Raw genomic sequence first — 13,041 nt, forward strand, 5'->3', positions numbered from 1 at the left:
ACCTCCTCTTGAAGCACTATTCACAAAACCATTGACTCCTCTTGCAAAATGACACTTTCGCCTCAAGTTTCACCTGTGTTCAAAATCAAACACAAAGTGATCAAAATGATAAACACTATAAAGCAATCAGTAAACAATACAGCAAAAAATAGAAAACACATCGTTCAAAACATAGTTCTCAGGGAGATGTACATTTTTAATCTCAAAACAAATTTCATATTTTTCTGTCGTTGTCTTGTGATGAATGCAAACATGTTCCAGAATAGTAGCTCAAAATGGATCAGAAATTCTGCTTTGCTTTGCAATTTTTTGTTCTTCCTCCTGCTTGTAGCCCTATTTTTACCAACTCGTTCTCATGAAATGCATATACATCACAAATTGTATTTATTGTGCGATATATATGGCAAAATTTGTTTTTATGTGCATATGATTTGCATTGTCAGTCAACCCATTGGGTAGGTTTAGTTGTTTGGTGCACATAACATAAGTACATATATAAGTATAAAGTACGTATCATATGCACACGAAAACTGCGTAACATATGCACATAAAAACTCCTTTTGGCCTATAATAGCATGATAAATACAATTTGTGCTATAGATATGCATTTTCATTAGATTGGGCTGATTTTTACAGTACTGTACTCTGCATCTCACAAACTTGTCCTGTTTCTGTGATGCTGTAATACTTGTTCTTTGTTGATATGAACCGGTCAAAATCTATTGAGCAGTCAGTACTGTTAACAAATGGAAAGCAGCATGTTCAGGGCAATACGATTTGTTCATTGTACAGTATACAGCAATGCACTATACTTATATTGGTTGTGTCTCCTCATTTGAAACAGGTTAAATCAGTTTTGGGTGGTTGTGTTCATTCAGTGACATTGTGTTCTCCATTTGTATTTGACTGTTGCCACTTGAGTTTCCCCGAATGGATGACGTGTGCATTAGACTGCAGAATGTGTCCTGACAATGAGAATGTGTTTAGAGTTTTGCTGAAAAGCTAAGTGAGATCTGCAAATTGTGTTTTACCATGTGAAATGATTTAAGGTTTTGACAACAGACTACACAATTAGCTAAACGAGTTCAGGCAACTGAGAAATCTGTCTAGCCGATGGGTTTTAGTGTTTTAGCAATTGAGAAAAACTGTTCCGAAGATAAACGAAGGTCTTACGTGTTTGGAACGACATGAGAGTGACTGATTAATGAATGTTCATTTTTGGTTGAACTATCCCTTTAATTGATTGCTGAGATAGCTAATATAGCCTATAATAGGCATATTGTACGAATATCGTTATTAATAATACATTCTAAAAAATGCTGGGTTAAAAACAACCCAAGTTGGTTTGAGAATGGACTAGCCCAGCAATTGGGTTAAATGATTGCTTGAAACAACCCAATCTCTGGGTTAAAATAACCACATTTATGGGTTAAAAAAACCTAGTTGCTGGGTTTGTCCACTTTCAACCCAACTTGGATTGTTTTTAACCCAGCATTTTTTAGAGTGTAATATCGTTATTATGAATAATATTGTGATATTGCCATAAAATAGACAATTTTATATATTCTTAGATATTCATTCAGCTATTCAATCTATTAAAACGTGTGAGACTGGCAGTGTGAAGCGTGTTATGTCGTTCATCACCGGTAGAGGGCAGACAGTGTGGACCCCCGGTGGGTGGCGCGGGGCTCTACGTGCACTCATGTGACCCCGGTGCCGGTTAAAAGCACCGGCGGGTCTCCGCGCTCACAGCGGGCGACCTGAGCGACAGCGCGGGTGTGAGAATGTCTCTGTACCGGAACTCAGCATGGTTCCTCAAAGGACTCACCGAATTCACCAAGTAAGAGCTGCACTGCTTCAATAACAACATAACACTTATAACAACACTAACAAAACTATAAGTATACATGCTTTATGGCTGCACATATAATATAAAGGTTCATATACAATTTAACATCTCTAATTAAAATGTTAAATATTGCATGGGTCAGATTTCAGTCTACAGCTGTTTATCTCTCTTACCAAGTTTATTGTGTTGAATTTATTTAATGCAATTTTATTATGAATTCTGTACATTTTTCCTTATTAGGAGTTTGATTAAAGATCATATGTAGGGCCTAATGGGGGCTGAAAAAAAGGGAATAACAAAATGTCCAAATATTTTAAGGTCAGAAACCTTTCATTTTTATTTTAATTCATTAAAATATTTGGCTGTTTAAGATAAAAATGTCCAGCATTTGTCTGCAGGCATACTTGGACGTTTACTCCATGTAGAATTATGTAAATGTTGGCTTTAAAACATTAACTTTTTAAAATGTTCAGTATCTAACATCTAGAAAACTTTATTTTTTAGACTGTATAATATAGTGATATAATATATGGTGCACCAAAAATGCTATATTTTTAACACTTTTTTGCCAGCTCAAGGTCAACACACTTACACGTTGCTTTTCGTTTTCTATGAAATCCAATTTCACAAATGATTATAAGCAGTTTATCTTTCAGTGGATCTCTGTTTTTTCCTCCTAATACATTGTTGCCCGGGTCGACCTCTCACGTCCCATAATGGGACACACATCAACAGTACACGCATTTACCGAGAAAAGCTTGTTTGCCCCTGGCACCTCCTCGCTCCTCTTCATCCCTCCGCCTGGCCTGGCACGCGTGGACAAAGCAAGCCTTTGAGATGGGCTCAAGGGCACAGGCGCTGCTGATACCAAGAGCGGTGCTATCAGAGGACTCACTGATAGTTCCCTCGCATTAGCTAAGCGATGACGCAAGGCCACACATTAGGACAGTGCTTCTCAACTGGTTTCGCTTCAGGACATTAAATAGCAAACAGATACAGAACCTTAATTCTGTATCATACCAAATTAAATATACCTCAGAACAGATAGTTGAGAAGCTCTGTTTTAAGAACATTATTCCTTTGCCACATGCTCCATCTTAAATAGGACCTATGCTGCTTTTTTCCATGTTCATCTTTCTTTAGTTTGCTGTTTGAGCATTAAAAAGTCCCTCCAACGGGAGTTTTTCTCCATATCAGTGTCACTGTTTCTAAACTCCCTGAAACGCCTCCATTGTAGTCTTGAGTTTTTTCTTCTGGTAACGAACAAGCCAAAACTTCCCAGAAATGCCCATTCACATTGTGCGGAAATTACGTCATTCGGAGCCTAAATCTGCGCAGTAGTGATCCTGAGGTGGAGCCGCGGTATCAAAGTCCCGCCCACACTCCTGCTTCCGCAGACTCAATCGCTAACACAGCTGTCAATCATGATGCCCCATTTTTAAGGTGCTCTCACGTCATGTTGTAATTACCGTAATTAAGAGATTTGAACTTGTCCTTTTTGAGCTTGTAATTACCTTAGCTTTTTACTTAATTATTTGAGCTCCTAATTGTACCACCTGACTGCTGCAGATTAATTTAGCCATTGATATTGTTGCCTGTAATAACGCATAATTCCCGGTCTAAGGATGTAAACAACTCCGAGTAGAACAACACGTGTTGTCATCTCAAAATTACGGTAACACAGCAATATAGCATCAAATAACTAACCGAAACCAGATTACTTAGTTCAAGTCCCACTTGATTAAATGGAGAGTGCTATGTTTATTACCTATACTGCAGCCACCAAGCTATACTGCAGCCACCAGGGGGCGATCAAAATGCTTTGGATTTACTTTTCAGGATGTTTGCAGCACTTATAGTAAGGGGCGTGGCTTTTCATATACTTACTTGACCAATCACAACACACTGGTCCAGCCGACCAATCAGAGTACATTGCACTTTTCAGAAGGGGGGGCTTCATAGAGACAGGAACTAAACAGAGCATTACTTACAGACTGGGAAAAGAGGAGCTGCTACAACATAATATGTTTTAAATATTCCAGCCTAAATCAAGACTGTAAAAGGGGATAAAATAGGTCCCGTTTAAAAATATGTGATGGTTCAAAAGCATGCAAAAAGTGAACTAATTAGTGAACTAATCTAGCAGTGTTTTTGAGGGTGCACAGGTAAGCCTGTCACATTTCAAGACTAATTATATGTGTCTCGCAGGGGGGCGTTTCTGTCGGCGTCTAAAAACTTTGTTGAGAAAGACCTGGAGGTGTCAATGGCAGGCCGATCCTTCATGATCACTGGAGCGAACAGCGGGATCGGGAGAGCAACTGCCATGGCCATCGCCAAGAAAGGTGCGTGTTGGGGAAAACAGCGGAAGTTGGTTGTTAAAATGTAGAGTAATTATCCTGTGGTGTCTGAATTAGTATAAGATATAAACTAACCTGGTGCTTGATGGTGTACTTATGTTCTTCAGATGGCTTTCCATATGGTTATGGAAATACAGTGCCCCCGAAAAGTATTTAAAACACTTTGGTCACGCAAAACATACACAGATGAGACAAAACATCATGCTGTTGGTCCTCTGTGTGCTGCCAAAACAGCACTGAATCACCAGGGAGCTCTACAAAACCCCTGAAGGTGTCCTGTGGTTTCTGGCACCAAGATGTTAGCAGCAGAGCCTTCAAGTCCTGTAGGTTGTGAGGTGGAGCAGCCATGGATTGAACTTGTTGGTGCAGTACATCCCACAGATGCTCAATTGGATTGAGATCTGGGGAATTTGGTGACCAGAGCTACACCTTAAGCTCTTCTTCATGTTCATCAAACCATTTCTGAAGAATGTGTGTATAACGTATAGGCCAGTAAGAACGGTGCATGTTAACCTCACTACAGCTGACGCCATAGACGGGAGTCATCAGATCAGGTGACCTTCTTCCACGCTCGCCGCGTACCCATTGTAAGCACTTTCGTCCATGGACAGGGGTCATCACAGGCACTTTGATTGTGCCATTCGCAACAGAGTCAGATGCACTGTTGTGACTCATTCCTCCCATAACCCTCATTAAAATGTTATGTGACTTGTGCCAGAGTAGACCTTCTGTTGGCTCGGACCAGACGGAATAGCCTTCATTGCCCTTGTGCATCAATGAGCCTTGGGCGTCCAACACCCTGTCGCTGGCTTGTGGTTTGTCTCTCCTCAGACACTGATGGAAAATTCCCACCACTGCAGACTGGGAGCGACACACAAGCCTTGACGTTTCAGAGACACTCTGACCCAGTCGCCTTGCCATTTGTCCCTTGTCAAAGTCGCTCAGATCTTTATTCCTGTCCATTTCTCCTGGATCCAACATGTTGATTGCAAAACCTGATTGTTTGCTTACCGTCTAATCCAACCAGACCTTAATATGTGGCCTTGTTAGGAGATGATCAATGATATTCACTTCACCCGTGTGTTTTGGCTTTTTGTGTTTTGGTGTTTTGGCTCACCGGTGTATCTATAAATGTCATTGCATTATATAATAAAACCCGGAATATGCAAATAAATGATGCTATACCTTTCTTTTGCTTTGCATTTATCTAAATATATGCATTTTATCTGTCTGCATTTATACATTTATCTAAAGCAATGGCATTCAGACATTTTTAAAGTGTTATATTAGTGTTTAAATCCTTTCATTGGGCCGGAGTTTAACCCATTGACCATCCTTTTCTTTAAGGTGGTACAATCCACATGGTGTGCAGGAACAAGGACAAGGCGGAAGAAGCCAGAGCGGAGATCGTCAAAGAGTCTGGAAACAAAGTATGAGTTTATTTGAATGACTGGAATGTGTTTGGGGTTGCGTCTTAAAGGAGCTGATACTTCCATCGACATGCCTTTTGAGAAAGTAATTTACCCGCAGCAAGAGGAATGAACCTGCAGTAAAAAATAAAAAGCATCTGCTTAATGAAGAATACTGTAATAGTGTGTAAATCATTTACCATTTGCACAAAACACCGACCCTGTCAGGAAACAGATTTGCATTTCTATGTCTGTTTGTAATGCAAGAGTTTTGTATAAAATGCATGACGTTTGGCCTCTGTGTCTGGTTGCAGGAAGTCTATGTGCATATTTTGGATCTGTCTGAGACCAAGAAAGTCTGGGAGTTTGCAGAGTCTTTTAAGAAAAAGTACAAAACTCTCAACGTCCTGGTGAGGCAATCTAACATCTCTCTGCTTTAAAATCGCATATACACTTGTTTTTTTAGTAAGGATGCACCCATTCTAAACTTTTAAATGGGAGTGTAAATATAATTTGTTTGGTTGACTGATTTGGTTGTGACAGATCAATAACGCCGGCTGTATGATGACTAAGAGGGAGGTGAATGGTGAGGGTTTGGAGAAAAGCTTTGCCAGCAACTCTCTGGGTAAGTGAGCAAAAAAACACAAACAAAACCAGCTCAATATCACCTCTGGACTAACACATCTTTCCTACTTACTTTATAATATCTTTAAAGGAACAAGCCACTGTTGTTAGAAATAAGGCTTATTCAACATCTTTCCTACATTTAGATATGTGGGCAAATGCATTTTTGTCTTAGTGCATGCATTGTTTTAGTTTGGCAGGGTCGCCGTTAGCTTAGCTTAGCATAATGAATGGAATCCTATGCTGCCAGATAGCATGTCCCGAGTAAAAGTGATTCAATTTATGCATTTAGCAGACGCTTTTATCCAAAGCGACTTAAAACCCAGGAGTACTGGAAGCGATCTTTCAAAAAGTGCCCTAAATGCCAAGATTTGTATACTACTCAAGAGTAGCAAAAACCAGAAAAAGGAAAGAAAAAAAAGAAAAGTAGTGGAGGAAGAGTTTAGAGTTTTTTTTTTTTTTTTTTTGGCCTGTGTATTCACAACGAGTACAAATAGCGATGAACATTAAGACTGAGCGATTTCCTTGGCAGAGATTGACATGGGACTATATTATGGGGAATTACAGGCGAAGCACTGCTACTTGGGCACAGAGAAAAGTAATTAGGTGGGTGTTTTTTTGGATCACTTTTACTCGGGACATGCTAGCTTGCAACATAGGATTCCATTCATTATGCTAAGCTAAGCTAACGACGACCCTGCCAAACTAAAACAATGCATGCACTGAGACAAAAATGCATTTGCCCACATATCTAAATGTAGGAAAGATGTTGAATAAGCCTTATTTCTTAAAACGGTGGAGTGTTCCTTTAACAGCTTGATCTCTGTGTTGTGTTGTGTTGTTCAGCCGTGTACATCCTCATCAAGAGCCTCATTCCTCTGCTGGAGAAGAGCCCTGACCCCAGAGTGGTGAGTAAACCAGAGACTGAGAGCTGGAGACAGAGGTCAGACGGGTCACCGTCTCTCTCCTCTCTTTCAGATAACAGTATCATCCGGTGGGATGCTGGTGCAGAAACTGCGAACAGGAAACCTGCAGTCTCAGAGGGGCAGATATGACGGCACTATGGTGTACGCACAGAACAAGGTATGCATACACAAACATAGTAAGAAGTAAAGCTTGTGTCCACATACAGAAACACTGTGTGTTAAGATGCCATTTGCTAGTTTAATCATTTATGTAATAAATTTAGTTTGGTTCCCAAACCTGTCCTGGAGGACCACCATCCCTGCACATTTTGTATGTCTCCCTCATCTAACACACCCGATTCAACTCATGAGTTTTCATTACTTTGTTCCTTGAGTGACTCTATCAGAAGTGAGTTTGTACGTCATTCTTTGTGTTTCAGAGGCAGCAGGTGGTGATGACGGAGCAGTTTGCTAAAGCTCATCCCAACATCCACTTCTCTGTAATGCATCCCGGATGGGTCGACACGCCGAGTAATTGCAAACGCACAATCCTCATAAATTGAAATGAAGGACCTGTCCATGTATGATTACAGACGCAGTTTCAAGAGACTATATGGAATATTTTTCCATTTAAGCTTGCCATGAAACGGAAGTTGCAATAGTTTTTTTTTTTTTTTAAGTCAGAAGTCTTCAATACTGTGGCATTTATCTGAGTGAAATGGCTTCTCAAACAAGAAGGAATTTAGGGCGGGACTTGATTTTGTCCATGGGGAATTCGTGACAGGTTGCCCCGCCCTCATCCCTGTAAACACATCATCAGGGAAGAGAAAGAGGGAAGGAATGCTATTTTGATTAAAGACTACGAGATACGTGAATTTTGGGGGAAAATAGAATGGTAATTTTTGATTTCATGGTGACTTTAAACAGGAAGTAAACTGCAACATGTGATTACATTGGGTCAAACATTCAAAATAAATAGAAACATGCAGCTTCTATCATACCTATACATTTTAACCTGAAGGTTTAATGTTGAATGCTTTGAATAAAAGCTTCTGCTTAAAGCATAAATGTAAATATTTATTTATTCAGGCCAATTTGAAGACGTCTAATGGATCTGTTCTCGTCTCTCGTTCTTTAGCCATTGCGAACGCGATGCCTGATTTCCACAGCTCAATGAAGGAGCGTTTGCGGACACCAGAGCAAGGGGCCGATACGGTCGTGTGGCTCGCTGTGTCTGAGGCGGCTGTCAAGAATCCCAGCGGGAGTTTTTTTCAGGGTGAGCAAACACACACCCACACAAGCACGCACACACACACAGTCTGGGTTTCAAAACCTAGTGAGCCACCTTGCGGCCTACACAGGCAACATTCTCCAAATGAAATCTCCACGTGCCACATAAACAGCTGTTAGTTGGCAGGATCAGTTTTGCTTATAAATATACTGATATATTTGTGTCCTTCAGTCCTGAAAATTATTACATTCATTATAATTATAAATTATTTATTTATTTTACAGTATTTTACCAACATATGAGTGCATTTGATCTATCTTTATGCTTCTTAGAATATTGCGGTAATAGTATATCAACATGCTCAAGTCAAACTCTTCTGGAATTAATTGAGTTTGTCCCTCCATGATTTTTGTGTGGTACGCAAAATCACGCCCTCAGAAGGCAGTGGGCAATGAGGCAGCGCAGTAGGCTTTGAAACCACGCTACTGTCTTTCTCTCCATCTCCTCCAATAAGGCATCCATCTGTTTCAATATGAAACAAGTGAGCCTTTCAGGAGACAAAGAATGGATGAAAGATGCTGATGAAAGTGGTAGAGAGAAGACGAAGAGAACACAATGAGTGTACAAAGGAAGACTGGACAATGAAAGTGAAAGAGAGGATGAAAGTAGAAGGAAACAGCGAGAGAGAGAGAGAGAGAGAGAGAGAGAGATCAAAAAAGGGAAAAGCGGGTTGGCGGCGCTCCAGTGCAGCTGTAGTGGGCGGAGCTTCTGTACCAGACACGGCCGGAGTGAACTCAAGACGACCTTATGAAAAGTGAGCGCTCACATCTTCAGCGCCGAGATACTCAAGCACTGCTCAGCCTTTTAACACAAGACACTAGGGTCCTGTTTACACATGGTATTAATATATGTTTGTTCGATCGGATAACAAGTAGACAAGGAAGACACATTATGGTTATTTTCTTTTGTCCACATTCAACCACTTCTGTCCTGATTTCTTCGAGGGGAGGGTCTATGGGCGGCTGTTTTTTCAGATTTTTCGATCTAATTGACTAAGATCAAGCAATTTACATGTCAACACGATGGAAAAAACATACAGGGAGCATCAGCCAGGGCTGGACTGGTAATCTGACATACCGGGCATTGGCCCGGTGGGCCGACGCACTTTGGGGCCGGTATACAATTTTTTTGTTTTGTTTTGTTTTGTTTTTTGTACCACTGACAACATGCAGCAACAGCGGCCCATTGGGTTGTCTTCTGAATTGACAAGCCGAAGAGAGACCTCCCCTCCATATTAGGTGCTTTTTTCTCTTTATTATTTATTAGTATTTGAGCGCATGGAACTGCAAAGGCGAATATCCACACAGCACAGCCGCTCACGAACGTACGCTGCGTTTAAATACTGCTCTATACGGCACTTTAACTTATTTTGTTTTATACAATCGTATGATATGGAAACATTACAGGTTTTGTGGTGAATCAGCTGAAAACAGCCGCGAGCATGTGTTCATGACGAGGTAAAGTGGAAAACGGCAACACACACAAACGTTTCACTTTAACACAACCACAATTTACCTCACAGCTAACAACGAAGAAATATGCTGTTTAGGAAGAAACGTTTATTAAAAATGTTGCTATATTACTTAAATTAATATTGCAGAATATAAATCACTTTTATAGAGGCTGTTTCCGTATTTTCTACAGGTGTTTACATTTTTTTTACTTACAAATATAATAGTTTATTATATATGTTTTATATAATTTTAAAACCATATAATGAGGAGCACAATTTTTACAGTGTATGTTTTTGACCCTGTGACTACCATGATCTTACATTTAAATGAAACTGGCCTACAGTTAAACTACAATCTATAAAACAGTTTTAAAGTCTGGATCCCATGAATTAAGGACAAAGCTTTTTTTTCCTCTTTAAATGTTTTATTAACTTTTTTTAATAGATTTAATGAAATTTAATAGCCTCATGAAAGATATCAGTGTCTTACTTAAATGATAACTTAAGTGTTAACTCTTGAAAAATATGATTGTTCAGCCCAAAAATGTGATCATTGACTCACCCTAATGTCATTCCAAACCTAAATTAATTTATTTCTGTGTAGCATAAAATAAAATAATTTGAGTCTGTTTTTTTGTTCATACAATATTCAAATGGTAGCCTAACCAAAATGGCTGGGTTGCCAACATTCTTCAAAACATCTTATTTTGTGTTTCATAGAAGTCATACAGGTTTGAAATGTCACGAGAGTGAGTAAATGATGACGGCATTTAAAAGCAGTAAATTTACTTTACTGCATCCTTGCTCAAAATCATCAGTGCTTTACTGCCAAGGGCATTTCTGTGTGACAAAAAAAGCAATATTAAGTTTATCTGCATTTATAGCAAATTCAATAATATCTATCATTATTTGTCCTTGTCCTAGTTTTATTTATATACTCCAATTTAAGGCCCCAACCCCAGCAAAAACATTCACGGGGAACTCATGGGCCGGATGTGCTGGGTATGCCAGAGCCGAATTTTAGCCCCAGTCCAGCCCTGGCATCAGCTTTTGTTTCCGCTCTGACAGCCACAAGTCTAGCTGAATGCTGTGAGTGTGTGTTAGAAATCAGGAATGCTGAGAGAACTTTGTGATTGGTACATTTTTCAAAAGTTTTAAATCCCGTCTGGCTTCCCATGTTTCCGCGTTAGGTCAGTAGGCAGAGTAGATGATCTTTTGTGGCTGTTTGAACACATTCAACCACATGAGCGTCTACACTACCAAAGCAATCTGGTCAAATGTGTTTTCAGCTACCTCTGGAAGTGGTCGAGGACGTTTTAGACCCCGTTTACACCTGTATTTAGAGTTGTCCACTGGCGATCCGAACGACCAAAATGCAGCTTAACACCAGGTGTAAACAGGGCCTATAGGTGATGAATGAAGTAAATATAAATGGTAATATAATATTATGCCCTTTCACAAAGTCTCAATTTTGCTTTGGGGCTCTACTAGAACTGGTTTTCATGTTCAATATTCTCCATTGTTGCAGCTCCTCTCTTCCCAGTCTGTCAGTAACGCTCTGTTTAGTTCCTGTCTCTATGAAGCTCCTGAAAAGTACAATTTGCTCTGATTGGTCAGTTGAACCAGTGTGTTGTGATTGGCCAACAGCTTTGCGCATGTTTGGGAAATGTCCAGCCCTTCACCATAACCTCAAGTTTCAACACACTACTAACTCAACCAGGCTCCGCCCCTTTGTTTAGCATATGCCTTGGGCGGAAATTATTTAAATGAGACATATTATGACACGTTCGTTCCTGGAAGAAAACTCTAGACTAAAATGGAGGTGTTTCAGGAGTTCAGAAACAGTGACACTGATATAGATAATCTATATTTAGGTTCGGTGGATCAATACGAATTATCTATTGCAAAGCCCAGTTGGCCCACTAAAATAGTTCTGTGTATGTAAATGTAATTTATTCAAGGTACATAGCCATATAAAGTTACCTAGCGACAGTAGCTTCTGTAATGATGACTTCCTCGGTTGGTGCATCTTGCTTAAGGATGGTATATTCAGAGAGGCATATTTCATTTAACCAGCTTAGATTTTGATGGGAATCAACCTCACAGTCCATCTGAAATCTTTCACTCTATATGCATATCAGCCAATTGGAATCTTTTCTCCATGTGAATTTGGATAGACGGCTTGTTTTAAACCCGTCTTCGTGTGTTTTTTTATTCATTAGATCGGCAGATGGTGTCGGCTCATCTTCCCTTGGCCTGGACGCACAGTTCACAGCTGGAAGATCAGAAATTCATGAGCGTCATGGAGGATCTGGCCAAGGGCTTCCAGCCTCACTAAATACACTCGCAACTGCAACACAAATAAATATTGAACACTAACATATTGTAACATTATTCTCACCCGTAAAAGCAGCGTGAATGTACTAACAATACCTCACAATAACTTTTAGCTGTAGATTAAATGTCCTCCAGAACTTTGAAAGACTGTTATGCTTAATAAATGCGTAATAAGTCTTTTACCACATTGACTTCTTCCTGTTTCTTCCTGTCCTACTTCCTTGTACATTTCAATTCTGTCCTATCATTGGTCACGGCAGAAGCAGGAACCGTTCTTTTCCGACAGCTCGTTCTGACACCATGTGATCAATCTCAGCCAATCACAGTGCGGCCTCACTGTGTCGGTGACTCCAACGAATCAGGTCAATCAGGTGGGAACCCGTTCTGACCGGAGTCACCCCAGCTGTCAATCACTCACTCACGGCCAATCACCTGGTGAAGCTCAGGAAACTGACGGGAAAGGACATTTCCTGCTTTGGGGGGCCTGTGATTGGACTTTTTGTTGCTTTTAGAGTGTCACCTGATATTCCAGAGAATGAGGAAGTGATGTGTAGTGTTTTTTTAATTGTTATTTGTTCTGACAAAAATGTATAATTACATGTCTACTCATTTTAGACTGTGTTATTAACCATTTAATAATGGCATGACTAGTTAAACACTTTCTCGTCAAACATTAATAAATATCCTTGAAGGTGTGTTAAATGTGTGTTGTATGTTGGGGAGAAAAAAAATGCTATTTCCATCACCATGTCCCTTAGAAGTTCAGTAGTATTCACCAAAAAATAAATATCTTTAACATAAGGAATATCTTGGATT

The 13,041-nt window shown here is 39.9% G+C and overlaps 1 protein-coding gene across 1 annotated transcript; it reads left to right on the forward strand.

Moving 5' to 3' along the window:
• The first annotated feature begins 1,710 nt into the window (after positions 1 to 1,710).
• Positions 1,711 to 12,920, forward strand: dhrs12la (dehydrogenase/reductase 12-like a). Its single transcript, XM_067451310.1, has 10 exons — positions 1,711 to 1,840; positions 4,058 to 4,191; positions 5,554 to 5,636; positions 5,930 to 6,025; positions 6,159 to 6,240; positions 7,086 to 7,147; positions 7,218 to 7,322; positions 7,585 to 7,675; positions 8,283 to 8,420; positions 12,111 to 12,920. Exons 1-10 carry the CDS (start codon positions 1,785 to 1,787, stop codon positions 12,224 to 12,226), a joined length of 963 nt encoding a protein of 320 aa, XP_067307411.1. The 5' UTR covers positions 1,711 to 1,784; the 3' UTR covers positions 12,227 to 12,920.
• Positions 12,921 to 13,041: the final 121 nt, after the last annotated feature.

This window comes from Pseudorasbora parva, chromosome 8 (genome assembly GCF_024679245.1).
Source record: "Pseudorasbora parva isolate DD20220531a chromosome 8, ASM2467924v1, whole genome shotgun sequence".
Taxonomy (NCBI): domain Eukaryota; kingdom Metazoa; phylum Chordata; class Actinopteri; order Cypriniformes; family Gobionidae; genus Pseudorasbora; species Pseudorasbora parva.

Excerpts from the sequence above, each read along its gene's own strand:
- dhrs12la (XM_067451310.1), top strand. The coding sequence starts at position 1,785 with ATGTCTCTGTACCGGAACTCAGCATGGTTCCTCAAAGGACTCACCGAA. Across the intron at positions 1,841-4,057 it reads GGACTCACCGAATTCACCAA|GGGGGCGTTTCTGTCGGCGT; the intron begins GTAAGAGCTGCA and ends TGTGTCTCGCAG. Across the intron at positions 4,192-5,553 it reads CATGGCCATCGCCAAGAAAG|GTGGTACAATCCACATGGTG; the intron begins GTGCGTGTTGGG and ends CTTTTCTTTAAG.